This window comes from Sus scrofa, chromosome 8, assembly GCF_054392235.1.
Source record: "Sus scrofa isolate SSC_HxYL_T2T_F1_AM1 chromosome 8, Sscrofa_HxYL_maternal_Yorkshire_Landrace_v2.0, whole genome shotgun sequence".
Taxonomy (NCBI): Eukaryota; Metazoa; Chordata; class Mammalia; order Artiodactyla; family Suidae; genus Sus; species Sus scrofa.
In genome coordinates, this window is record NC_139390.1 from 10,765,545 (window position 1) to 10,789,209 (window position 23,665).

The following is a 23,665-nucleotide window of genomic DNA, read 5'->3' on the forward strand; positions in this document are numbered from 1 at the left end:
GGGGCTGTGTTGTAGGCCTCAGCTGCAGCTCCAATTCAGCCCCTACCCCAGGAACTTCCCTGCGCCTCAGGCATGACTAAAAAAAAAAAGAAAATAAATGAATAAAATGTAAATTAAACACAAAACTTTATCATTTAATACAACAGTTTTTTAAATTTCCTATTTCTTTCTTTCCTACACTTTACAGAAATGGGTCTTCAAGTATAGCCTCAGGACCAGCAGCATCAGCTTCACTGGAGCCTGTTGGAAATGCAAATTCTTAGGCTTTCCCGGTGAATTAGAAATTCCGAGTTAGGGTCCAGGAGACTATGTTTTCACAAGGTTTCCAGATGATTCTGATGCATGCTATAGCACAGTGCTATCTAGTAAAGGAAATCTATTGAAATAATGGATATCCCCAGATCCAGGGCTTAATGCTCCAGTAGACAGAAGACCTGTCATGAACACAGGGAATGTCTCAGATTGGAATCTTTAGCGTAAAAAATGAGAGATCGGTCAAGTCAGTCAGCCGAAGAGATGACTAGGATGTGGGGGTTAACAAGGATGTCATTAAAAGACGCCTACGTGCTTCTTAGTTTCAATTTTCTGTTAATGTACTAATAACTTACTTTCATATCGGAGCTTCCTGTGCATTTTCACGTGTTCTCTCAACTTCATAGCATTCAGACGTTATACATAAATAAACGATTCCCCAGCACTAAATTAGTTACTTTCAAGCCGCAAATACCATACCCCATAACTTTGTCATGAGCACTCAACATATGTGATTATGCAGCGTGGTTATTAAAAGGAACCATTTAGACTTGTTTGAACAGTTTTTGATGGTGGCGTGCCATTTGACCAAGAGCGCAAACTTCAGTCTGAAGTTTCTGAGTTTTCACTGGGTTGGAACCTGGTTGACTCTAAACCAGGTGGCCCCAAGCAGTGATTTTAATTGACTCCCTTCATCGGGCCATCAGGTAAGGGGACCATACACAAGAAGGGGGTGTTTTAGGTCTGTTTGTAGCATGATGTTATTGGCAATACGCCTTTTAAAAACTCCGAGTGAGGTCTTTGAGCGTCTTGTATACGTCTTGAGATTTGGTGTTACATGTCCTTTATAGAAAAAAAAAAAATTCAAGTTCAGTGGAGCAATTGCATGCCTGAGATGGGCCTAAATTTTAGACATGTAAAAATTAAAACTACCCACTCAGTTGTGATGATGAAAACCTTCTAAAGACAGACAGTGAGGTTGGTTACCCAACATTGTGAATGTACTTATGCCACCGAAGGGTGTACTTCAAAACAGTTTAAAGGGGGAGCTCCTGCCGTGGCTCAGCAGTTAATGAACCTGACTAGCATCCATGAGGATGCAGGTTCCATCCCTGGCCTCACTCAGTGGGTTAAGGATCCGGCATTGCCATGAGCTGTGATGGAGGTCGCAGACGGGGCTCAAATCCCCAGTTGCTGTGGCTGTGGTGTAGGCTGGTGGCTACAGCTCCAGTTGGACCCCTCCATGTGCTGTGGGTGTGGCCCTAAAAAGGCAAAAAGACAAAAATAATTAGTTTAAATGATGTTGTGTATATATCACCATAGTATTTAAAAAAAAAAAAAAAAAAAAACAAACCTACCACCCAAAAAAAAACCCTGAGTGTGTTTTAGAATTTTATGTTCTAACCATTTCATTTCCTTAACAAGCTGGAGTTGCTACTGACTTAACCAATAACTGGCATGTGGGGCGGGCATCTCTGCAAATACATACAGTAAAATCAAAGACAGCTCTTGAAGGTTTTGGGGGTTTTTTTCTTTTTGTCTTTTTAGGGCTGCACCTGCATCATGTGAAGGTTCCCAGGCTATGGGTCTAATCAGAGCAGTTGCTGCCGGCCTGTGGCACAGCGTCACCAGATCCAAGCCGAGTCTGCCTCTATACCACAGCACACGGCAACACTGAATCCTTAACCCACTGAGCGAGGTTGGGGATCGAACCCTCAACCCCATGGTTTCTAGTCGGATTCATTTCCTCTGTGCCACGACGGGAACTCCAGTTTTGAAGGTTTTAAACTTCCTGGCTATGGGAACCATGTGCTTGCCAGGATATCTCCTATCTCCTATTGGGATTCAAATGACCTTTAAAAATAGGAGCAGTTCTTAATCCCCTGCAGCCAATAAGCAGTGACTCACCATCGGAAAATGTTGAGAAAAGGCTGGGATCTTGGAAAAACGGACTTGACCCAACTGCTACAATATGCTATTATACTTTTAGGATAAAATATCCTACCCAGGCATAAAGCACTAGTAGCTTTTATGGTCTGAATTTACTCCATTTAACCAATAACACGATTCTGTTTACTTAAAATGTTGGAATAGAAGTGTAAGGCTTGTTTGGAAAAAGTAAGGAGCCTGGTGATGCTTGGAGCACAGTTCTAAATGGACCTTTTCCGAGGCTCTTACTTCCTATCGCAACGTACATGATATTAAGCTCTGCGAGACCCATGGCTATCTTGATTCAAGGAAGATTAAAGTGTTCCCGTCGTGGCGCAGTGGTTAACCAATCTGACTAGGAACCATGAGATTGCAGGTTCGATCCCTGGCCTCGCTCAGTGGGTTAAGGATCCGGCGTTGCCGTGAGCTGTGGTATAGGTTGCAGATGTGGCTTGGATCCCTCGTTGCTGTGGCTCTGGTGTAGGCCAGTGGCTACAGCTCCGATTAGACCACTAGCCTGGGAATCTCCATATGCCATAAGAGCTGGCCTAGAAAAGGCAAAAAAAGGACAAAAAAAAAAAAAGGATGTTGAAAGTGCCTTATAGCGTCACCTCTAGTGTATCCTGTTCAGTTCGGCGCTCGTTTGCCAAAACTCCAGTTACACTTAGGGAGGGTACTGATGCCTCTGGTGAACCGTCTCCCTCTGCAGGGTGGAGGTCTTGCGAAGGGAGGACGTCAGGAGGCGCTCGGTGCACTTGAAGGTGATCTTCAACAACAAGGAAGTGTCCAGGACCGACAGTCGGCCGCTCGGGGCAGACTTCCGAGTTCACTTCGGACAGATTTTCAATCTGCAAATATTCAACTGGCCGGAGAGTTTAACACTGCAGGTACCTATTTTAATGACAGTTACTGTCCCAGGAGTTTGTGGTCATCCCAGGGGTGAGACGGTTTTAAGTCAGCCATGCGGGGGTCCTGACAGATTCTCCAGGACCACAGTAGGTCAGCTTCCGCCTGGGCAGGTCTTAAGCTCTTCGCAGAAGAGATCTGTTACCCTGCTTGCCGCCTAAAGATGCTGATGGAGTTACTGGCCACGGTGCTCAAGTGTGTGTCTCAAGACAAGGTGGGGGGGCGAGGGAGGGTGGGAGCTGGAGTGATCTCTGGCTCAGTCACTGGAGGAGAATTTCAACATCGTGTTATACCACGATCCTGGCACAACCGACCAGAGAAATCAACTTCTGTAATCACAGGTGGTTATGATGGGGGGGCAGGACACAGGTGCTAGGATCCCCCCCCAAATAATAAAACTCCCCACCAGCCTAAATGTCACCATGAGCAATACATTGAGCTGTGTCTGCATTGCTGTAACTAAGCACCACAAACATGATGACGTAAACCCAACATTCATCCCCTCACAGTTCTGGACGCCCTGAAGTCTGAAATCAAGGTGTCGGCAGGGTCATGCTCCCTTCAAAGGCTCTAGAGAGGCCAAAAAATGCAATATAGTAAAATAAAGTAAGGTTTACTGCACAGGGTGAAGTGTCTAAATGAAGAATAAAACTGGATGGAGAAAGTCAATAAACACAAACTCCAGAAGCCAGCTCCATGCTTAGCTGTCACCTGCTCCTTACAGTAACGGGTTGCTGGGCTGCTGGGGGCACTACAGAGTCTTTCTCATCCCCAAGCACAGAACTGCAAGGATTTCAGCTGAGAGTCTTCCTTGACTGCCCCTCCCCCCCGCCCCTGCAGAGGAAGATCAGCAGGTGCAGCGCTGGCGTGAGGCCAGGGAGCAGCTGACCAGAGCAAGGCAGGGAGGAAGGAGAGGGGCCCCCAGAAGGAGACCCCTCCGCACTGAAACAAGTGCAAAAGACAGAAGGCCCTGGCCTCCCACAGGTGCCCGTGAGAGCTCAGGCCACCTGACCAGCCCCCACTCTCCACCTTCCACCAGTGTACTGATATTTTATTTCGCATATATTCTAAAACATAAGAGAAGCCTAATGTACTATCTCCTGTTGACTTTCTTGAATATTAGCTTCGCTGAGGGTGTCACTATCAAAACAGGTTTTTTCTTAAGTATTGTAGATGGAGTTCCCCTTGTGGCTCAGTGGGTTAAGAACCTGACTAGTACCCAGGAGGAGGCGGGTTCAGTTGCTGGCCCAGCTCAGTGGGTTAAGGATCTGGCATTGACATGAGCTGCAATGCAGGTCACAGATGTGGCTTGGATCTAACATTGCCATGGCTGTGGTGTAGGCCTGCAGCTGTAGCTCCAATTCAGCCCCGAGCCTGGGAACATCCATAGGCCACAAATGCAGCCCTGGAAAAAAAAAAAGAGAGAGAAAGAAGTCTTGTTGATGGAGATGGGAAGTTGGAGATAGCCTTGAAGTCTTTAAGCATGGATCTCAGTCTTGAAGAAGGTATGAACAAACCTCAGCATCTTTTGTTAAAATAACCCAGCTCTGATTTGACCCTTAGCCTGGGAACTTCCATATGCCCCACCTGCGGCCCTAAATGTTTTTTTAATTTAAAAAATTCATATGTAAAGAGTAATTCTCTGAAATATTATGAAATGAATTTTTTAAGTGAAAAAGCAAAACTTCATCCTATAATATTAAGAATATACTTGTAGGCAATTATCTTGGCCTTAAGAGCTGGATCATGTCATCATCTCTAAAAAATTATAAATTTGTCCTTTTTAAATTAATCTTCTTTAAAAAATTACAAATTAAAGGACACTTGGCTAAGTTCTTAAACTATCTATAAGGTTTGATAACTGATCAAGTCACATATCATAATGGCTCAATGGAATATTTTTATGATTGAGCAGCGATTATAGATGAAATAAATTTAGAGAATATTGTATTTCAACTATCTAGGAACAGCACGGTACCATTTGGAAATTTTTCCATATAATTGCAAATTTTGAATTAGGGAAGGTTTGAAAATTACTGACAACTTCAGAAGGGTAAGAAAAATCACCTGATATGCATCTGTTTCTGCCAGTGCTCTCAAATTCTGAACTGGAGTGTGTAATGTGTTTCAGAAGAGATCTTGAGACTCTCAGAAGTATAATGAATCCAGTGATGACTCAACAACCAAGCCCTGAATGTTGCTTGATTGTTCAGAGCCAGCTGAGTGATGCCGAGCCAGGGGTGTACAGGGCCCTGCCTCGGGAGCTGAAAATCCAGCTAGGAGATGAGGGAGAGACAACTGCAAGAAAGAACGCTCAAGGTGCAGGTACGCAGCACCACTGAAGGGACCAGTGTGGAATGTGATGTTTGTGGGTGTTTTGAACCCCTAGGCTCAGGGTCTCCTAGCCAGGCTTGAGAGAGGAGTGCAGGGCAGCCTTACCGAGCAGAGAAGTCCACAGGTGGCCAGGGGTGCAGGGACAGATTCAGGACCTTGCACTGGAAATTCGAAGGAGGAATGAAGTAGAGCCACATTGCAGCCTCGAAAGAAATGGGGACTTGATGATTTGACCACAGGGAGTAAAAAAAGGACGAGACTCAAAGTTGGCCTTGAGGGAAGGGTGAGAAGGGAGCTTCACAGAATGGGAGCTGAGTGGGGCCAGGCGCCTTCCAGAAAGGCCTTGAAAAGTCTGGCTTCTGAGGACTTTCCAAAATCAGTGCTTGGCTTTTCACAAAAATGAACTCTGATTTAGAAATAAGCTTTCTGATCATGACCTTCCCTTTTTTATCATTCACATCTATAATGTCACCCCATATTCATCTTCTCAACTCCCCCAAACTAACAACTGTCAAGTAATATTGCTGGGTGACTTTTATTTATTTATTTAGTCTTTTTTTGGGGGGGCTGCTCCCCAGCATATGGACGTTCCCAGGCTGGTGTTGAATCCGAGCTCCAGCTGCTGGCCTACACCACAGCCACAGCAACAGAGCATCTGAGTCATGTCTGCAACCTACACCAGAGCTCACGGCAAGCAACACCACATCTTTAACCCACTGAACGAGGCCAGGGATCGAACCCATGTCCTCATGGATACTAGTCAGGATCATTACAGCTGAGCCACAGTGGGAACTCCATGAGTGGCTTTTGAATGTCTTAGCACTCTTATTTTTTCCTTATGAATTAGTCCTGTTGAGCGTCCATATTCCCGGCATGGACTGAGATAGGGGACTTTTCCTTTTAACCGAGCCGGCAATAACAGGGGTTTCCCTTCCCAGAGCCTCTCTTGATTTCTCCGGCACTTCTGGAGAACTGCGCCATCAGAGCAGGATAAACAGCCCTATTTGGAGACCCCCGATCACCCTCATCTCGCTCCCTGGGATGGGGGTAGAGAAAGTCAGGACAGCAAGAGGAGGCTCCCTCCCTCCAAAGGGCACGGGAATTCCTTTAGGGTGTGGTTCATTGGAACGCATTTGTCAGCCCTGAGAAAAGCAGGCGGCGCAGAAGATTGATGACTTCGAAAATAAAAAACGGAGTTCCCGTCATGGCTCAGTGGTTAAGGAATCTGACTAGGAACCATGGGGATGCGGGTTCGCTCCCTGGCCTCCTTCAGTGGGTTAGGGATCTGGCATTGTCGTGAGCTGTGGTGAGCTGTGGTGTAGGCCGTCAGCTACAGCTCCGATTAGACCCCTGGCTTGGGAACCTCCATGTGCCATGGGTGCAGCCCTAAAAAAGGCAAAAAAAAAAAAAAAAAATCAGAGACACAGGACTTAAGACCACTCCATATAAATGATGGATTCTTTCTTTATTTATTTATTTTTACTTTTTAGGGCCACACCTGCAGCATAGCGAAGTCCCAGGCTAGGGACTGAATCAGAGCTATAGCCGCTGGCCTACACCACAGCCAGAGCAACGCCAGATACGAGCCACGTCTGTGACCTACGCCACAGCTCACGGCAACGCCAGATCCTTAACCTACTGAGCGAGGCCGGAGGTCGAACCCTCATCCTCATGGATACTAGTCAGGTTCTTAACCCACTGAGCCATGATGGGAACTCCCACAATGGATTATTTTCTTATCTGTCTTGACTTAATGCCCTTACATGTCTAAGATTTATCTTATCCATGTAATTCTAAATACTGTTAGCAGGTAAATTTGCACTAGATTGTTGAGTTAAAGCAAATACTATTCCAAATGCCTGGAAATAATAATCATTTCATAACCAGTCCCCATTTGGTAGCGGTTGTGATTGCTCTTCTGAATTCACTGCTGCCTTGCTTTACTCGACTGAAACTTTAGAACAGTTGAACATAAATCGAATTATATTTCCTGTCTTGTTTCTTCACTAACATTCCACCTTCACACACACCCACACGCACTTATTTTGCTTGGAGCAGTGCTTCTCAATGGGGAGAATGCTGCCCCTCCCCCTCCCCAGGGCACAGCTGACACTGTCTGGAGACACTTTAATTATCACAAGTGGGAGGATTTACTGGCATCTCTAATGTGTCAAGGCCAGGGTTGCTGATAAACATCCTCCAAAGTACAGGACACCTTACCACAACAAAGAATTGTTCAGCCCCAAATGGCAATAGTGCTGAGGCTGAGAACCCCTGACCTAGAGAGAAAACAGGAATTAAACTTAATTATACAGAAAGCCATTTACAAATACCCACTTAAAGCTCCAACGTGCCCATTTTCTGATTTTTTTTAAAAAGCATTTCATCCTAGCATTAAGTAGAATTGCCATTTAAAAAAATTAGGGTGTCTCGAAAAAGACAGATCTTATCTGTTTTTTGTTCTTTGCTTTTTTTTATTTTTTATTTTATTTTTTTATTTTTAGGGCTGCACCTGCAGCATATGGAAATGCCCCGAGCAAGGAGTCAAATAGAACCTACAGCTACCGGCCTGCACTACAGCCACAGCAAGATGGGATCCGAGCCACATCTGTGACCTACCACAGCTTGTGGCAATGCCGGATCCTTAACCCACTGAGCGAGGCCTGAGAGTGAACCCACATCTTCACAGACACCGTCGGTTCTTAACCCACTGAGCCACAACAGGAACTCTCCAGATCTTACCTGTTAAAGTTTAATTTAAATAAAAGAAATTCTTGGAGTTCCTGGTTGTGGCTCAGTGGAAATGAATCTGAATAGGATCCATGAGGATGAAGGTTCGATCCCTGGCCTGGCTCAGTGAGTTAAGGATCTGGCGTTGCTGTGAGCTGTGGTATAGGTTGCAGATGAGGCTCAGATCCCATGTTGCTGTGGCTGTGGCATAGGCCGGCAGCGGTAGCTCCAATTTGACCCCTAGCCTGGGAACCTCCGTATGCTGGGAGTGAGGCCCTAAAAAGCAAAAAAAAAAAAAAAAAAAAAAAAAGAAATTCTTATTTCACAAAGCCTACCAAAATCAATTGGCTACCTTCAAAGAGTAGGGTAAAGAGTTTAAGAAATTTTTGAATTTTTTTTTTTTTTTGGCTTTGTTGGAATAGACTCCATCTTTCCTTATTAAAAAAAAAATTTAGGGAGTTCCCATCGTGGCTCAGCGGTGATGAACCCAACTAGTATCCATGAGGATGCAGATTTGATCCTGGCCTCTCTCAGTGGGTCAAGGACCTGGCGTTTCCGTGAGCTGCGGTGTAGGTCGCAGATGTGGCTTGGATCCTGTGTTGCTGTGGCTGTGGTATAGGCCGGCAGCTGCAGTTCTGATTCAGCCCCTAGTCTGGGAACTTCCACATGCTGCGGGTGCAGCCCTGAAAAAAAGAAGAACATTGATAATTACCTTCGAGACAGTGGTCCCAGTCAGCAAACCCTCCATTCCCCAGAGTTCATAACTAACTCTGTCCTGCAGACCCAGCACCAAGTCTCCATTCATTTCTCCTTCCAACACTAGACAGGAATATGGTTCCAGAGACAGGGACACTAACCCACTGACCTCCTCCAGAAATACCCTTTATGTAGTCACTGCATATTTTATTGGCCATCATTAGCCATAGCGACCAGCACAAGACATACCCACAAGGAATTAAAAACCAAAATAGGAGTTCCATCGTGGCTCAGTGGTTAACGAATCTGACTAGGAACCATGAGGTTGCAGGTGATCCCTGGCCTCGCTCAGTGGGTTAAGGATCCGGCGCTGCCATGAGCTGTGGTGTAGGTTGTAGACGTGGCTTGGATCCCAAGCTGCTGTGGCTCTGGCGTAGGCTGGCATTCGACCCCTAGCCTAGGAACCTCCATATGCTGTGGGTGCAGCCCTAAAAAAAAGACAAAAAAAGAAAAAAGAAAAAAATACACACACACACACACAAACCAAACAGGAGCTTAGAAGCAACTCTTAAGGTCCTTCCACAGTAAGATACTTGATAAACTATTACAGTCTAGTAGGGATGTTTTTGCAAAGCCACTGGAGTCCTATAATATTGAAACTCTGTCCTGTACAGCTGAAGTAACAAATACTTGATTCTTCTCTTTATGGAAGAGGATGTAGAGTATCTGAAAAAATTTGCATTTGTTCTCCTTTTGAGATGTGTTTCACACTCTGATTTAGCTGCCCTGGGTGGATGTTGAGCTGTTTGGAAATTCTGTAGTCATAGGGGTAGTTAAGAGAGGTACAGAGTCAGGAAAGGTTTAACTAAATACTAAATATTGTGTTTATGTCACTTTACCAGCATAAATGGAATTTTCTGACTGTTGGTAGGGTTTCTATTCTCTTAACGTGCAGTAATGTCAGGATTTTATTAGCTCCTGGTTTTTGGGTGTTTTTTTTTTTTTTTGGTTTTTTTTCAAAGCTTGAATGTCGTTTGGTTTTCACCTCTTTATCTTTGGGTACCCAGAAGTATAGATGATTTAATTACAAATATAGCATATGCCGTAAAATTCCTGTAAATCCTCAGAAGCCTAAAATTCCTGTAAATCCTCAGGTCTTTCTTGAAAAAAATTAGTGTCTCAAAAAAACGTTCTTACAAATTTTTTTTTTTTTCTGTATTTTTACCATTTCTTGGGCCGCTCCCTCGGCATATGGAGGTTCCCAGGCTAGGGGTCAAATCGGAGCTGTAGCCACCGGCCTACACCAGAGCCACAGCAACGCAGGATCCCAGCCGCGTCTGCAATCTACACTACAGCTCACGGCAATGCCGGATCCTTAACCCACTGAGCAAGCCCAGGGATCGAATCTGCAACCTCATGGTTCCTAGTCGGATTCATTAACCACTGAGCCATGACAGGAACTCCCAAAACATTCTTACAAGTTAAAGTTTAACTTAAACAAAAGAAATTCCTCATTCATAAAGCTTTCTAAAATCTATTGGCCAACAAGATTTAACAAGATTTTGGAGAAACATAATCATGTTTATGAAGGACCTTTGTAAACTGCAAAGCATTATAATAATGCACATGCTTATTGTCACTTGTATGCCCAGATGAAAAAGAAAAAAAATATTTTTGAGCTCATACAGAGGGGAAGAGATTTTTCATCCATCTCAGCTACGCTGCACCACTGCCTTCCTGCTGAGCTTTAGGTAACATCCTCATTTTACAATGAGGGCAAAAGTGGGATGAATGTCATGCCCAAGGTTACACAGCTAGTAAGTGGCATTGTCAGGATTCAGACCCAAACCAGTGGACCACAAGGCTGTCCTGTCCTGTCCACCACACTGCCCTCTGCAGGCTATGGGAGGAGCTGACAGGCAGATGGGGAGTAAAATAAGGTGAAACAAAATCTGAGAGCCATCCTACACCCTCTCTACCAGCTGAGTTGTTTAGCAAAGAGAACCATTCCATTCCACAGATTTATCATCTAATGTTTCACTTCTGCTGAGAGTTAGAGTTCCCGCCGTGGCTCAGGGGGAACGAACCCGACTAGTATCCATAAGGACGAGGGTTCGATGCCAGGCCTTGCTCAGTGGGTTAAAGATCCAGTGTTGCCATGAGCTGTGGTGTAGGTCGCAGACCCAGCTCAGATCCCGTGTTGCTGTGGCTCTGGCCCTGATTTGACCCCTAGCCTGGGAACTTCATACCCTATGGGCATAGTCCTAAAAAATGACAAAAAAAAAAAAAAAATCCTCGCTTCTAAAAAATATATTAATTCACAAATAGTAGGTTCCCGGGTGTTCAAAGGGAAATCAAATAAGATCCCCTAGCCTCCCTAGCCTCAGGAATCTCACCATCAGGTGAGATAAACAACGCATAAGGAGGGAATTTCAGGAGAGGAGATAAGCATTGGTACAGGGAAGTTGCAGGGGGGTGGCGGCACAGAAGTAAGGATTGGTGGGCTTGGTGCCAGTCTCAGCCGATGCCCAGTACAGCAGGGGCACCTTCTGGTAAGTTAAAACACCTGCACCAAGTGGACAGTGCACCCTTGCCTTGCCAAGAGAGCATGCCCCTTAAGAGCGAGCAAGCAGGCCACCTGAGACAGGAAAGGCTCGGTGGTCTTTTGATCATGACTGTCTATTCCAAGGCACCCTTCGTTATTATTATTGCTAGTCTTGTTAGGACTGCACCCACAGCTTATGAAAGTTCTCAGGCTAGGGGTCGAATTGGAGCTGCAGATGCCAGCCTACGCCACAGCCACAGCAACAACAGATCCAAGCCGCATTTGTGACCTACACCACAGCTCAGAGCAACGCCAGATCCTTAACCCACTGAGTGAGGTCAGGGATCGAACCCGCCTCCTCATGGATACTAGTTGGGTTCTTTAACCTCTGAGCCATGACGGAAACTCCCCACACATTTTTAAAGGAAAGACAAACCCACCATTTTCTCAGACCGAAACTTCATGCCAGTGAGTGCATAATTTAACAGGTCAAACCAAGGCCTCCTGTGCCGTAAAAATAGAAGGCTACATATTCTTTAAGGTCTGTGAGATTGTAAAACTGCAGACTCTTAGGAGATTGGGGGAAGCCAAAAAATGGCACTCCTTTTTCCATTAGAGTGCTGAACCCATAAAAATATAGAGAAAAAGTGTAAAAAAAACTTTAAAAGGGGGGGTCACCTATAAATGAATAGAGGCTTGAAGAACATACCAATCAATGGCAATGGATGGAATACGTTTTAATCCTGATTCGAATTGTTAGGGCAATTTTTGAGACTTCGAAGGACATTTGAAACATTCTGATATTTGACGTTATCAAGGAATTGCTGTGATAATGGTGTTGTAATTATGCGTTTATATATCCTTCTCTTTTAGAGATAGATGTTGAAATGTATACAGATAAAATGCTATCTGAATTCATGGTTGAGCACATAGATAAAATTAATAACCATTTATTGGTCATAGGTTAATGGTAATCGAAGCTAGGAGATGGGTTTGTGGTATACAGTTTTTCTAAAATCACACATATTTGAAAGTTTCCCTAAAAGATCTTTATAATATAGCTAAGAGTATCACCAATCTACCGATAAAGGTAAATTTAGAGAGTGTGGCTTCCTGCTGAATTAGGCAGAAGTGAGCCCTGAACAGTGACAGGTCTCGTGGTGCATCCAGCCTGTCAGCATAGCTCACGGGGGTACTAAGTCTGGAGTCCTGAGTTCACGTCCTCTGCTGTCTCTGCCTTTGTCTCTGCCCCAGTAGCCCCTCCCAGCTCAGTCAGCCATCAGGCAAAAGTGACCTGCTGAAAACCGGGGGTTCGAGACCAGGAGCAGCCCAGTACAGATTCATCCTCATCCTCCTCCTTGAAAAAGAATTTGTATTCTATGCCCTGTACGGGAGGGTGGGTGAGAGGGGCTGTAATGTCATCGTTGTGCATTCAGAGGGTAAGTGGGAAGCATTAATCAGAGGGACTCTATTGCATAAGAAGAAGAGTAAGATTTAATTAGTAGAGTTCCCTTGTGGTACAGCAGATTAAGGATCCGGCGTTGTCACTGCATTGTTACTGTAGCGGCTCTGGTTGCTGCTGTGGCCCAGGTTCCATCCCTGGCCCAGGAACTTCCGCATGCTTCAAGTGTGGCTAAAAAAAAATAAGTAGGAATAGGAGCTCCCATGGTGGCTCAGCTGTAACAAATCCAACTAGTGTCCATGAGGATGAGAGTTCGATCCCCAGCCTTGCTCAGTGGGTTAAGGATACAGCGTTGCCGTGAGCTGTGGCATAGGTCGCGGACATGGCTTGGATCCCACGTTGCTGTGGCTGTGGCATAGGCCGCCAGCTGCAGCTCTGATTTGACACCTAACCTAGGAACTTCCATATGCTGCAGGTGCGGCCCTAAAAAGACTAAATTTCTTAAAAAGCTTTTAAAAATAAAAAACAACATTAAAAAAAATTAGTAGAAATACAAGAGTAAAATCAGCATTTTAGGGAAACGTATACTAGCCAGAGAGGGTTCATGGAGAGAATAAAAGATAGGGAAAAAAGCCAGCAGAGCTGTGGAATATTTGTCTTCTTATCACAAAAGTGAAATGATCCAAAATACAGGAGACACTTGATCAAATGGAACAGAAGGTTTTACTGAGGCTGCATTGTAGATTCGTAACCTGTGCTTGCCTGGCCCTGGGTCCCCCATCTCCTGGTGATGGTGTTATAATGAAGCCACATCACAGCAGTTAACATCAGAGCTATACAGGTGGTCCAGCTGGTTCTGTCTTGGGAGAGGGTCCAAGAAGGAGCTGGATGGGGTTTCAGTAACTAACAAATAACATGAATCTTGAAGGAAAGAGTTTGAGAAATTCACCGCATAGTAGATTTGAACCTGATACCCCAGAGTACTTCTAGGTCTGGGGCTTTTCCTATTGACTTTGAAGTTGGGGCAGATAGCGAGCCACCTAGTGACGTCCATAGTGTCTCATGTTTCTATCCGATGGTATTTCTTGCTGAAATAACCTGAACCAGGAAAAAGAGGAAGTCCATTTTCCAAACTAATGTGTAGTTGTTTAAAAGAGAAACAACGTTACCTGCTACTTTGATTAACCTCTCTACCCCAGGGGATCAGGATGGGCGAGGACAAGGTGTCACCACCTCGAGCACAAACATGGTATAATCTGGTCTCCATGGGAACCACAGCAACAAAATTCAGCTTTCCACTCAGAGGTGGGTGCTCTGGACTAGAAAGGCTGATCTCAGAGAGACAGCAGTGAGTGATGGCTTGACGCGAGATCTTAATTCTCTGCTCAGGAATTGAACCTGGGCAGCCTGGATGAAAACCAGGAGTCTCAGCCACTGGATTAGCTAGAGGCTAAAAGTAGAACTGCCCTGATTCTTGCCCCCTATTGAAAGCAAGAATGTTTCAAAGAGGCAAAGACAGTGAAAACAGATACAAAGTTTATTGTTAACTCCCAACATGTGGAAGAGCACACAGAAGGAGTTTAAGTCAGAAGCAAAGAAGTAACACACACCCCAAAGAGGAGTGCAGGTGTGGGTGTCCCCTTCAATGAGGGGCGCACCAGAGAGGTGATTTAACTCACTTATATAGGACAGTTCCTCCGGGTCTTTGTTTACCTTTAGCCAATTAGCTTGTTTTAATTCTCACACCTGACTGGACACAGGACCCTCCCCAATATGCGTGCACATCTTTTGGCAAAGATGGATTCCAGAGCAAAGGATGCCGGGATGGTATCAGGACTTATTATGACCTGGCGCCCGCTCCCTTTCTGACCCTAGGAGTCTTACTGCGCGTGTGTTATGGGGGACTTCTCCTTGACCTCAGGAGTGACTAGCATAAAGAGAGATAAGCGGTCATCTTATCTCTCTACTCCAGCTGAGCTCAGCTCCTTCAACTAACTTTTTTTTTGTTTTTGTCTTTTTTTTTTTTTTTTGCCTTTTCTAGGGCCGCTCCCAGGGCATATGGAGGTTCCCAGGCTAGGGGTCAAATAGAAGCTGTAGCCACCAGCCTACACCAGAGCCACAGCAACACAGGATCCAAGCCTCATCTGCGAACTACACCACAGCTCATGGCAACACCAGATCCTTAACCCACTGAGTAAGGCCTGGGATCGAACCTGCAACCTCATGGTTCCTAATCGGATTCGTTAACCACTGCACCACAACGGGAACTCCCCTTCAACTAACTTTTCCCTCGAAGCGTCAAAGAGAAAAGAAACAAGGCCCTGTTTCCTTGGTGTAACAAGTCCCAGCTGTTCTCAGTCCAGGGGCCCATCTCCTCCTCCCATAAGGTGACCAGCCCAGACAAATGGACTAATTATATGGGAATGGGCACCTTTTATTGCTGTTTCTCTGCTTCAATTTCAGGTATACGAAACCATTGGACACAGTGGCACCAGCTTGCTAGCAGAAGTGTTTCTGCCTATTCCTGAAACTACTGTTGTCACTGGAAGGGCTCCTGTTGAAGAAGTGGAGTTTAGCAGTAACCAGCACGTGACCCTGGACCACGAGGGCGTTGGAAGTGGTACGGAAACCTCCATAGCTCATAGATTCACTGTCAGATTTGAATGTATCTTTTTTTTTTTTTTTCACTTCTCAGACAACCAGACAGTTATAAAATTGCCATCAGAAGTTTAAATTAAAGCAATAATGACATACGGTTTTTGCAAAGTCATTTTTACATACTCTGAGGAGCCAGTAAATTCATACAACTATGCAAGCATAAAGTCATTTGGCCATGTGAATGAAGAGCCTAAAGATGGCCTTGGGCATCTTAATTCAATTTCAAGGACTCTTTCCTAAGAAAATAATTTGAAATGAAGGCAAAACTTGACGCATTAAAAAAAAAAAAAAAATCACAGCGTTATTTGTAAGGCTGGAAATTTTGAAATAAATAATTATCACAGGGAGATTATTAAATACCATTCTCTCTTATCCCCTTCTACAATTCTGAATAGCTATATGATGGACCTTCTTACTCTGTCCACCATGTTTTTTAACCTCTTTAATATACTTGACATCTCTTTCTTTCACTGCTACATTCTGTGTCATTTCTTTAGATCAGCCTTCCAAGTCATGTATTCACCCCTTGGCTGTAGTGAGTCATTGAAATCTCTGCTGAATGAATGAATAAGTGACTCTCTTCACAGTCATCCTTGAAAGAGGATCCTATGACTATCTTTACTTTATACATAGCAAAACTAAGGTTCAGAGACGTTAAGTCATTTATGCAGGTCACACAGCTGTGTTAAGTGGCAGAGCCAGAATATATATGCAGATGGTCCCACTCCAGAGCGCATCACTCATGATGCTGTCCACCCTCTGCTGTCAGAGGCAGAGAGAGCCGAGTGGCCGATTGTGAGCATCATCGCCTGAAGAAGTCCGGTGATGCTGATTCGAGTGATGTGCTCCATCCCCGCTGCCCACAGCCCTCTGGTCCATTTGTCTGCTTTCTGCTTCCTCACTCCCTCTCTCTAAACGACATCCTATTTAATCTGCTGTTTCCCTAGGAGTCCCCTTCTCATTTGAAGCTGACGGTAGTAATCAACTGATTCTAATGACCTCGGGGAAAGTGGCCAACAGTGTGGCATGGGCCATTGGAGAAAACGGGATTCCTTTAATTCCTCCATTGTCACAGCAGAATATTGGATTTAGAAGGTAATGCGTGGCTAGCATAAACTGATGAGCAGTGTCAGCATTGGGTATTAATGATATCCAGGGTGAAAAAGCTTCCGATAATCACATTTTTTCCTTGTATTGTCATGTGTCAGTATTTTCAAGGGGTTTTAAATTGTTCTTAAGGCCAAAAATAAAATATTCATAGCCTAACAAATATCAAATGTTTATCAGTGTCAGATATGGAGAAAAGCACTTTACCTTATTTAAACTTGACCAGTAATTCTGGGAGGTATCCTTTTCTCAATTTTACAGGTGGGGGCAGCGCATAGCTCAGAGTTGTATATATGTGGCCCTCCGTAAAGGTGCATTGTGAGTGAGGATTGGTGTAGAACATTCTGGTTATTTGAAAGTCCCTATTTCAGTCCCCTTCCTTGATCGCTAGTCCTAGGTTTCTACTCAGAACCGCAGAAAGGGACTCGCCAGTTCACCCTGGGTGAATTTAATGCCTGTCCAGGCAGCCTGGACTATGGACCCAGGTGGCTGGGGTTCGAGTCTCGCTCTGTCCTTCCCCAGTAGTGTGTCTGGAATGGATCATCTTCCCATTGCAGGCCTCGGTTGCCTCCATAAAATAAAAGGGCTTATCTTTATTTTATTTAACGGCATCAAGAAGACACTTTCCCAGTCTCCCAAGTCAGTAGAAACCAAAGCAAAAATAAGCTAATGGGACCTAATCAAACTTACCAGCATTTGCACTGCAAAGGAAACCATAAACAAAACCAAAAGACGACATATGGACAGGAGGAAAATAGTTGCAAGTGATGCAACTGGCAAGGACTTAATTTCCAAAATAAACAAACCGCTCATACAACTCACCAACAAAAAAACAAAACAACCCAGTCAGAAAATGGGTGGAAGATCTAAATAGACATTGCTCCAAAGAAGACGTACAGGTGGCTAGTAGGCATGTGAAAAGATGCTCAGCAGCACGACTTGTTAGAGAAATGCAAATCAAAACTACAGTGAGGTACCACCCTCACACTGGTCAGAATGGCCATTATCAAAAAGTCTACAAATAGCAAATGCTGGAGAGGGTATGGAGAAAAGGGAACCCTCCCAAACTGTTGTTAAGAATGAAGTTGGTGCAACCACTATGGAAAATAAGATGGAGGTACCTCAGAAAACTAAAAATAGAACCACCATATGATCCAGCAATCCCACTTCTGGGCCTATATCTAGACAAAACTCTAATTCAAAAAGAATCATACACCCCAGTATTCATAGCAGCTCTCTTTACAGTAGCCAAGATGTAGAAACAACCTAAATGTCTATCAATGGAGGAATGGATAAAGAAGATGTGGTATATATATATATAGTGGAATATTACTCAGCCACAAAAAAGAATGAAATAATGCCATTTGCAGCAACATGGATGGACCTAGAGATTATCATATTAAGTGAAGTAAATCCGAAAGAGAAAGAAATACCATATGATATCACTTATATATGGAATTTAAAATATAAACAAACTTATCTATGAAACAGAAACAGACTCACAGACATAAAGAACAGACTTGTGGTTGCCAAAGGGGGCAAGGGGCAGGGAGGGACTGGATTGGGAGTTTTGGACTAGCTGATGCAAACTATTATATGTAGAATGGATAAAAAACAAGGTCCTACCATCGAGCACAAGGAACTATCTTCAATATCCTGTGATAAACCATAATGGAAAAGAATATGAAAAAGAATCTATATGTGTGTGTGTGTGTGTGTGTGTGTAACTGAACCACTTTTCGATACAGCAGAAATTAACACAACACTATAAATCAACTATAAATCAATTAAATTTTAAAATTAAAAAATATTTTTTAAAAAAGAAGATACTCAGCGTTCCTGCTGTGGCATGGTGGGTTAAAGTTCCCAGTGTTGCTGGGGAAATTTCCTGGGGATCACAGCTCCAACTCTGCAGGAGAGGATGTATAACAGTGTGAGTGACCAGAGGTGCAGCCCCAACTCAACCGTGGTGACCACCCTGCCCCCCTCCACCGCCCTGGAATTCAGTCCTGTGCAAAGTTGGTGCTTAAGTTGGTTGCATAAGTGTTTATCGTTTCTCCTTTATTTTAGCCTCAGCTACAAGTGGTCCCCAGTTATCTGGGAAATAAGCTCTTCTGAGCATCCTGCACCAGACACGGAGGATCCTTTCACTGGTCTGGATCCAGGGACTCACTTGAGAGCACTGGGCAGAGTTGTAGGAATGCAAGGCCCCCCATTTTTTTTTCTTTTCCGGGCTGCACCTGTGGTATGTGGAGGTTAGGCTAGGGATCGAATCAGAGCTGCAGCTGCTGGCCTACATCACAGACACAGCAACTCAGGATCCTAGCCACGTCTGTGACCTGCACCACAGCTCACAGCAACACTGGATCCTTAACCCACTGAGTGAGGCCAGGGATCGAACCCACCACCTCATGGATACTAGTCAGATTCCTTTCTGCTTTGCCACAGTGGGAACACCCTGCAAGATCACATTTGCATTCCTTCTATTTATACTTCTTTTCCCCCCAGTCTTACTGAGATAAAATTATACAACATTGCATATAATTTTAACATGTAATGACTTGATATTCGTACATATTTTCGAAGGATTATTACATTAAGTTCAGTTAATATCCATCAACACACATTGTTACAGTTTCTTGCCTCGTGATGAGAAATTTTAAGCTCTACTATCTTAGCAGTTTCCAAGGATGCAATACAGTATCATGGCTTTAGTCACCATGCTGTACAGTAGATTCCCACCACTCGTTCGTCTTAAAACGGAAACTTTGTACTCCTGAGTCCCTTCATCCATTTCTCCACTGCCCCCCCCCCCCCGGCTCCACCAACCTATCTGCTGCTTCTCTGAGTTTGGTTTTTTTAGATTCCACATAAAAGGGAGATCATCTCACTTAGCATCATGCTCTCAAGGTCCATCCATGCTGTTGCAAATGGCAGGATCTCCTCGTATGACCGAATAATATTCCATTGTATATCTGTGTTGTATTTTCTTTGTTCATTCCTCCCTTGACACTCAGTTTGTTTTCATGTCTTGGCTATCATACATAATAATGTTGCAGTAAATTTGGGGATGCAGGTATCTCCTCAAGATGCTGATTTTGTTTACTTTGGATGTATCCTCACATGTGTGGTTGCTGGATCAGACGGTTGTTGTGCTTTTGATTTCTCCATGATGCTTTTCACAGTGGCTGTGCCACAGTTTACATTTCCGCCGACAATGTCTGTTACTGCTGAGCCGCAGCAGGGACTCCCTGGTTCACATTCTTGCCAACACTTGTTAAGCTTGTCTTTTTGATGATGGGCATTCTGACAGATGTGAGGTGATAGCTCATCGTGGTTTTGATTTGCATTTCCCTGCTGAGCAGTGCTTTTGAGCATCTTTTTATGTGTCTGTTGACCATTGGCATGACTTCTTTGGAAAAATTTCTGTTCATGTTTTAATTAGATTATTGGATTGATTGTTATTGAGTTGTATGAGTTCCTTACATATTTTGGATATTAAGCCCTTATTGGGGCTTGGAAAACATTTTCTCCCACCATTCATACTTCTTTATTATTCTTATAACATATTTATTCATTGATGTATTTAATTTTGGCTGCACCTGCAGCAGGTGGAAGTTCCTGAGCCAGGGATTAAAGCCACACCACAGCAGTAACCCGAGCCACATCGGTGACCACCCAGAGTCCTTAACCCACTAGGCCACCAGGGAACTCCCCCTTATCACATATTAAATAGCTATAACATATTTACTATTATATTTAACATATTTAATATTTTAAATATTATGTTTGACGTATTTAATATTTTAATGGGATAGTGTGTTCTTGATGCAAACTGCTCTGTGATAAAATTTGTCTCACAGACTCAACTTTTTTTTTCAGTGCTTTGAAGAGAGCAGATGCCATCTCGTCTATTGGCACATCAGGACTGACAGACATGAAAAAGTTGGCCAAGTGGGCAGCAGAGTCCAAGCTTGACCCCAATGACCCCAGCAATGGTCCTTTGATGCAGCTAATCTCGGTAATGTGGCTGGAGATCTGGGCACAACCATTTCCCCACTTGGTGTGGCAACAACAGAAATGGCTCGGCCTTCCCACGAGTTTTCTTTCACACTGTGTCCTCCCAGGAGCATCAAAGAACACCTCTGGGTTCAATGACAGGGTGAAATTCGAGCTCTGGACCCGGCTGCGTGCTCAAGGGAGGCACTCGTGCTCCCGAGCCCTCTGATGTCCCCACAGTGTTGTCGAGAGGAAGTGAGCCGCTGCATCCGCACACAGTCAGTGTGCGGTAACGAGAGCCGCTGGAGCTGTCATTCCTCTTACCTCCCACCTCCGCCCCCCCATAGAGAGATGGACCCACACGCTGAGTCCCTTGCTCCAGGTCACACAGCTGGTGAGGACGCGGCTCTAAGTCGATATGCTTGCAGAACAGGTGCTCTTTCCATCACACTTGGAGGATTGATGGGGCTTTTGAGGAAACGGCCTTTCTGTCTGCTTTGTGGTCAGATGATTATTTCCATTATCATTTAGGCTTCATTTAAGTGTTTTTGAGATAAACTGCTTGTATCATAACATTCAAAATTCTTTCTTCAGTGAATTGATAGATAACATGGACTCTTAGTCAGTAAATGATTTCTCTTGGTATCAGATACAATCCCTTTTAATCCCAAGATCCTAATTCCCACAGAAACCTAATAAATAAGTAGATGATCCAAAAAGTGACCAAAGTAACACATTCATGATTATCAGTGCAAATTCATCAGTAGGGTAGCTGTAATAAAGTTGAAATTTTTTATTTCTCCCCTAGTGATTCTATATAAGTCCCAAAGCAAGCTGTGGTTTACTCTGCCCTTTTTTTTTTTTTTTTTTTTTTTTTTTTTTTTAACGGCCGTGCCTATGGCAGATGGCAGTTCCCAGGCTTGGGGTCAAATCAGAGCTGCAGCTGCCACCCTGCACCACAGCCTGTGGCAGTGACGGATCCTTAACTCACTGAGTGAGGCCAAGGATTGGACTTGCATCCTCATGGATACTAGTCAGATTCTGAAACTTCTGAGCCACAACAGAAACTCTATACTCTGACTTATTTTATAAAATCTCCATCCAAAGTGATACTTCTTAGTACAGGTAAGAGGAAATATTGGAAAGAATCGGCCATATTACCTGAAATGTAGCCTATTCCATGTAAAACTTTCAAATTATGCTTCAATAACTACCTTTAGGGAGTTCCCGTCGTGGCTCAGTGGTAACAAACCCGACTAGGATCCATGAGGATGCGGGTTCAATCTCTGGCCTCACTCAGTGGGTTAAGGATCCAGCATTGCCATGAGCTATGGTGTAGTCACAGACATAGCTCGGATCCCACATTGCTGTGGCTGTGGTGTAGGCTGGCAGCTACAGCTCTGATTTGACCCTTAGCCTGGGAACCTCCATATGCCACGGGTGCAGCCCTAAAAAGGCAAAAATAAATAGATAGATAAATAAATAAATAAATAAATAAATAAATAAAATATATGTAAAATGTTAAAATGTAAAAAAAGTTAAACTATTAAAAATACATTTAAAATCCTTATTTTATGTACACTGTGTGTATCAATAATCTTATTTGCAGCAGGCACTTGGTAATACATGGATATAAATCTCTCATTTTTCAGTCTGTGTGTTTTCATAACACCTATTAAGGGAACATGTGTACCAAAAATGAGCCTCATCATTTTTATTTCTTTGGAAAAATGATTCCTGGTACTTTTTATAGCTATAATGAATGTAATAGCATCTGCCTCATTACCGCTACATCTTAATGTATTTTCTCTTGAAATGAAATGACAGATGTTTCACATTTCTCAGTCTAAAACTGTTAACGTCCTTCCCAAAAGCTCAATGCCAAGTTTCTTTGGATGAAAGCTGCCTGTCACGTAGAATTTTGTATTTCCTGGTTTTTCGGTAGGTTGCTACCAGTGGTGAATCGTACGTCCCTGATTTCTTTCGACTGGAGCAGCTACAACAGGAATTTAACTTTGTTTCAGATGAGGAATTAAACAGATCCAAACGATTCAGGCTTCTTCGTCTTCGAAGCCAAGAAGTGCCAGAATTCCGAAATTATAAGCAAATTCCAATATATGACCGAGAAATTATGGAAAAGGTATTCCAGGTAAGAAGTTGCCTTTGAGGGGTCAATAACATATCTGCTGTGCCATTTGGTAATAGTATTGTATATGTATTTTATTGTTGTTGTTATGTTCTCAGTAGCAATATTGGTTCCTCTGTTATAGCGCTTTGCATACCTTTTCCATTATTTTTCTTGAATTCAATTTCTAAATAATCTCGTTGGTTTGGTTTAAGGACATATAAACTAGGAAAAATTAGAGTTGCAGAGTTGAAAAATCTCTGTAAGAGTAATGTGACCGATGATCCTGCCGTAGTGAGGAATTTGATGCCATTTTAATCCACTAAGTATTTACTGAGCACAAAGTGCAGTGCTGAGCACTGTGGGAAAATAGATGGGTAGGATCTGTGCAGCCTTGGGGCGGGTGGGCCAGGAAGGAAGTGGGGAACAGGGCTAGGCGCCCCAGCCAGGCAGCAGGATGCGCAAAGGCTTGGCGGAGGAGGGACCGTGGCGGCACGGGGGCAGGGCGCCTTGGGGGAGTTACACATAGAGAACGGGCCTGTGTGGGTAGGCCCGGCCAGTGAAAGCCAGACAATTTGTGTTCAATGAGGTAAATGGAGAGCTTTTAGAAATTAATACCGGTATGATTTTTCATGCAGAAACTATTCTTGGAGAATATTTTTGGTTATCTGGTTCTTTTTTATATTAGTTTGGACTTGTGGTTATAAACAATAAAAAGCCAATTTGAACTAGCACCAAGGGGAAGGAATTAAAAACGATGCAGTCACCAAATAGAGTTAAACATCTAAGACATGTGGATGATGGGAGTTCGTCTGTGCCTCCAGGACACCTGGATCCGGGGACTGAATATGGCCAGTGCCCTTCTCCACCCCGCCTGGGCTCCCCTTGGTCTGGTGGCTTCTTTCTCCTCCACTGTGGACAGAAGTCTCTACTTTCTCCTTGGTCACCAGTATCATCCGAGTTTGCATTTGGTGGCTTCATC

At 43.9% G+C, this 23,665-nt stretch overlaps 1 protein-coding gene across 22 annotated transcripts in view; it reads left to right on the forward strand.

The window, feature by feature from the left end:
* The window catches only part of CC2D2A (coiled-coil and C2 domain containing 2A), a 116,376-nt gene that overhangs the window by 53,135 nt on the left and 39,576 nt on the right, over positions 1 to 23,665 (forward strand). For all 22 annotated transcript variants that reach the window (XR_014812160.1, XR_014812159.1, XR_014812154.1 and 19 more), the window contains 5 exons: positions 2,891 to 3,068; positions 15,258 to 15,414; positions 16,400 to 16,547; positions 20,442 to 20,580; positions 22,504 to 22,707. Coding sequence is in view for 9 of the 22 variants with exons in the window: in XM_084971552.1 (XP_084827678.1) it covers positions 2,891 to 3,068; positions 15,258 to 15,414; positions 16,400 to 16,547; positions 20,442 to 20,580; positions 22,504 to 22,707 (826 nt within the window). In the remaining 13 variants the exon portion in view is untranslated. The remainder of the gene's footprint in view (positions 1 to 2,890; positions 3,069 to 15,257; positions 15,415 to 16,399; positions 16,548 to 20,441; positions 20,581 to 22,503; positions 22,708 to 23,665) is intronic.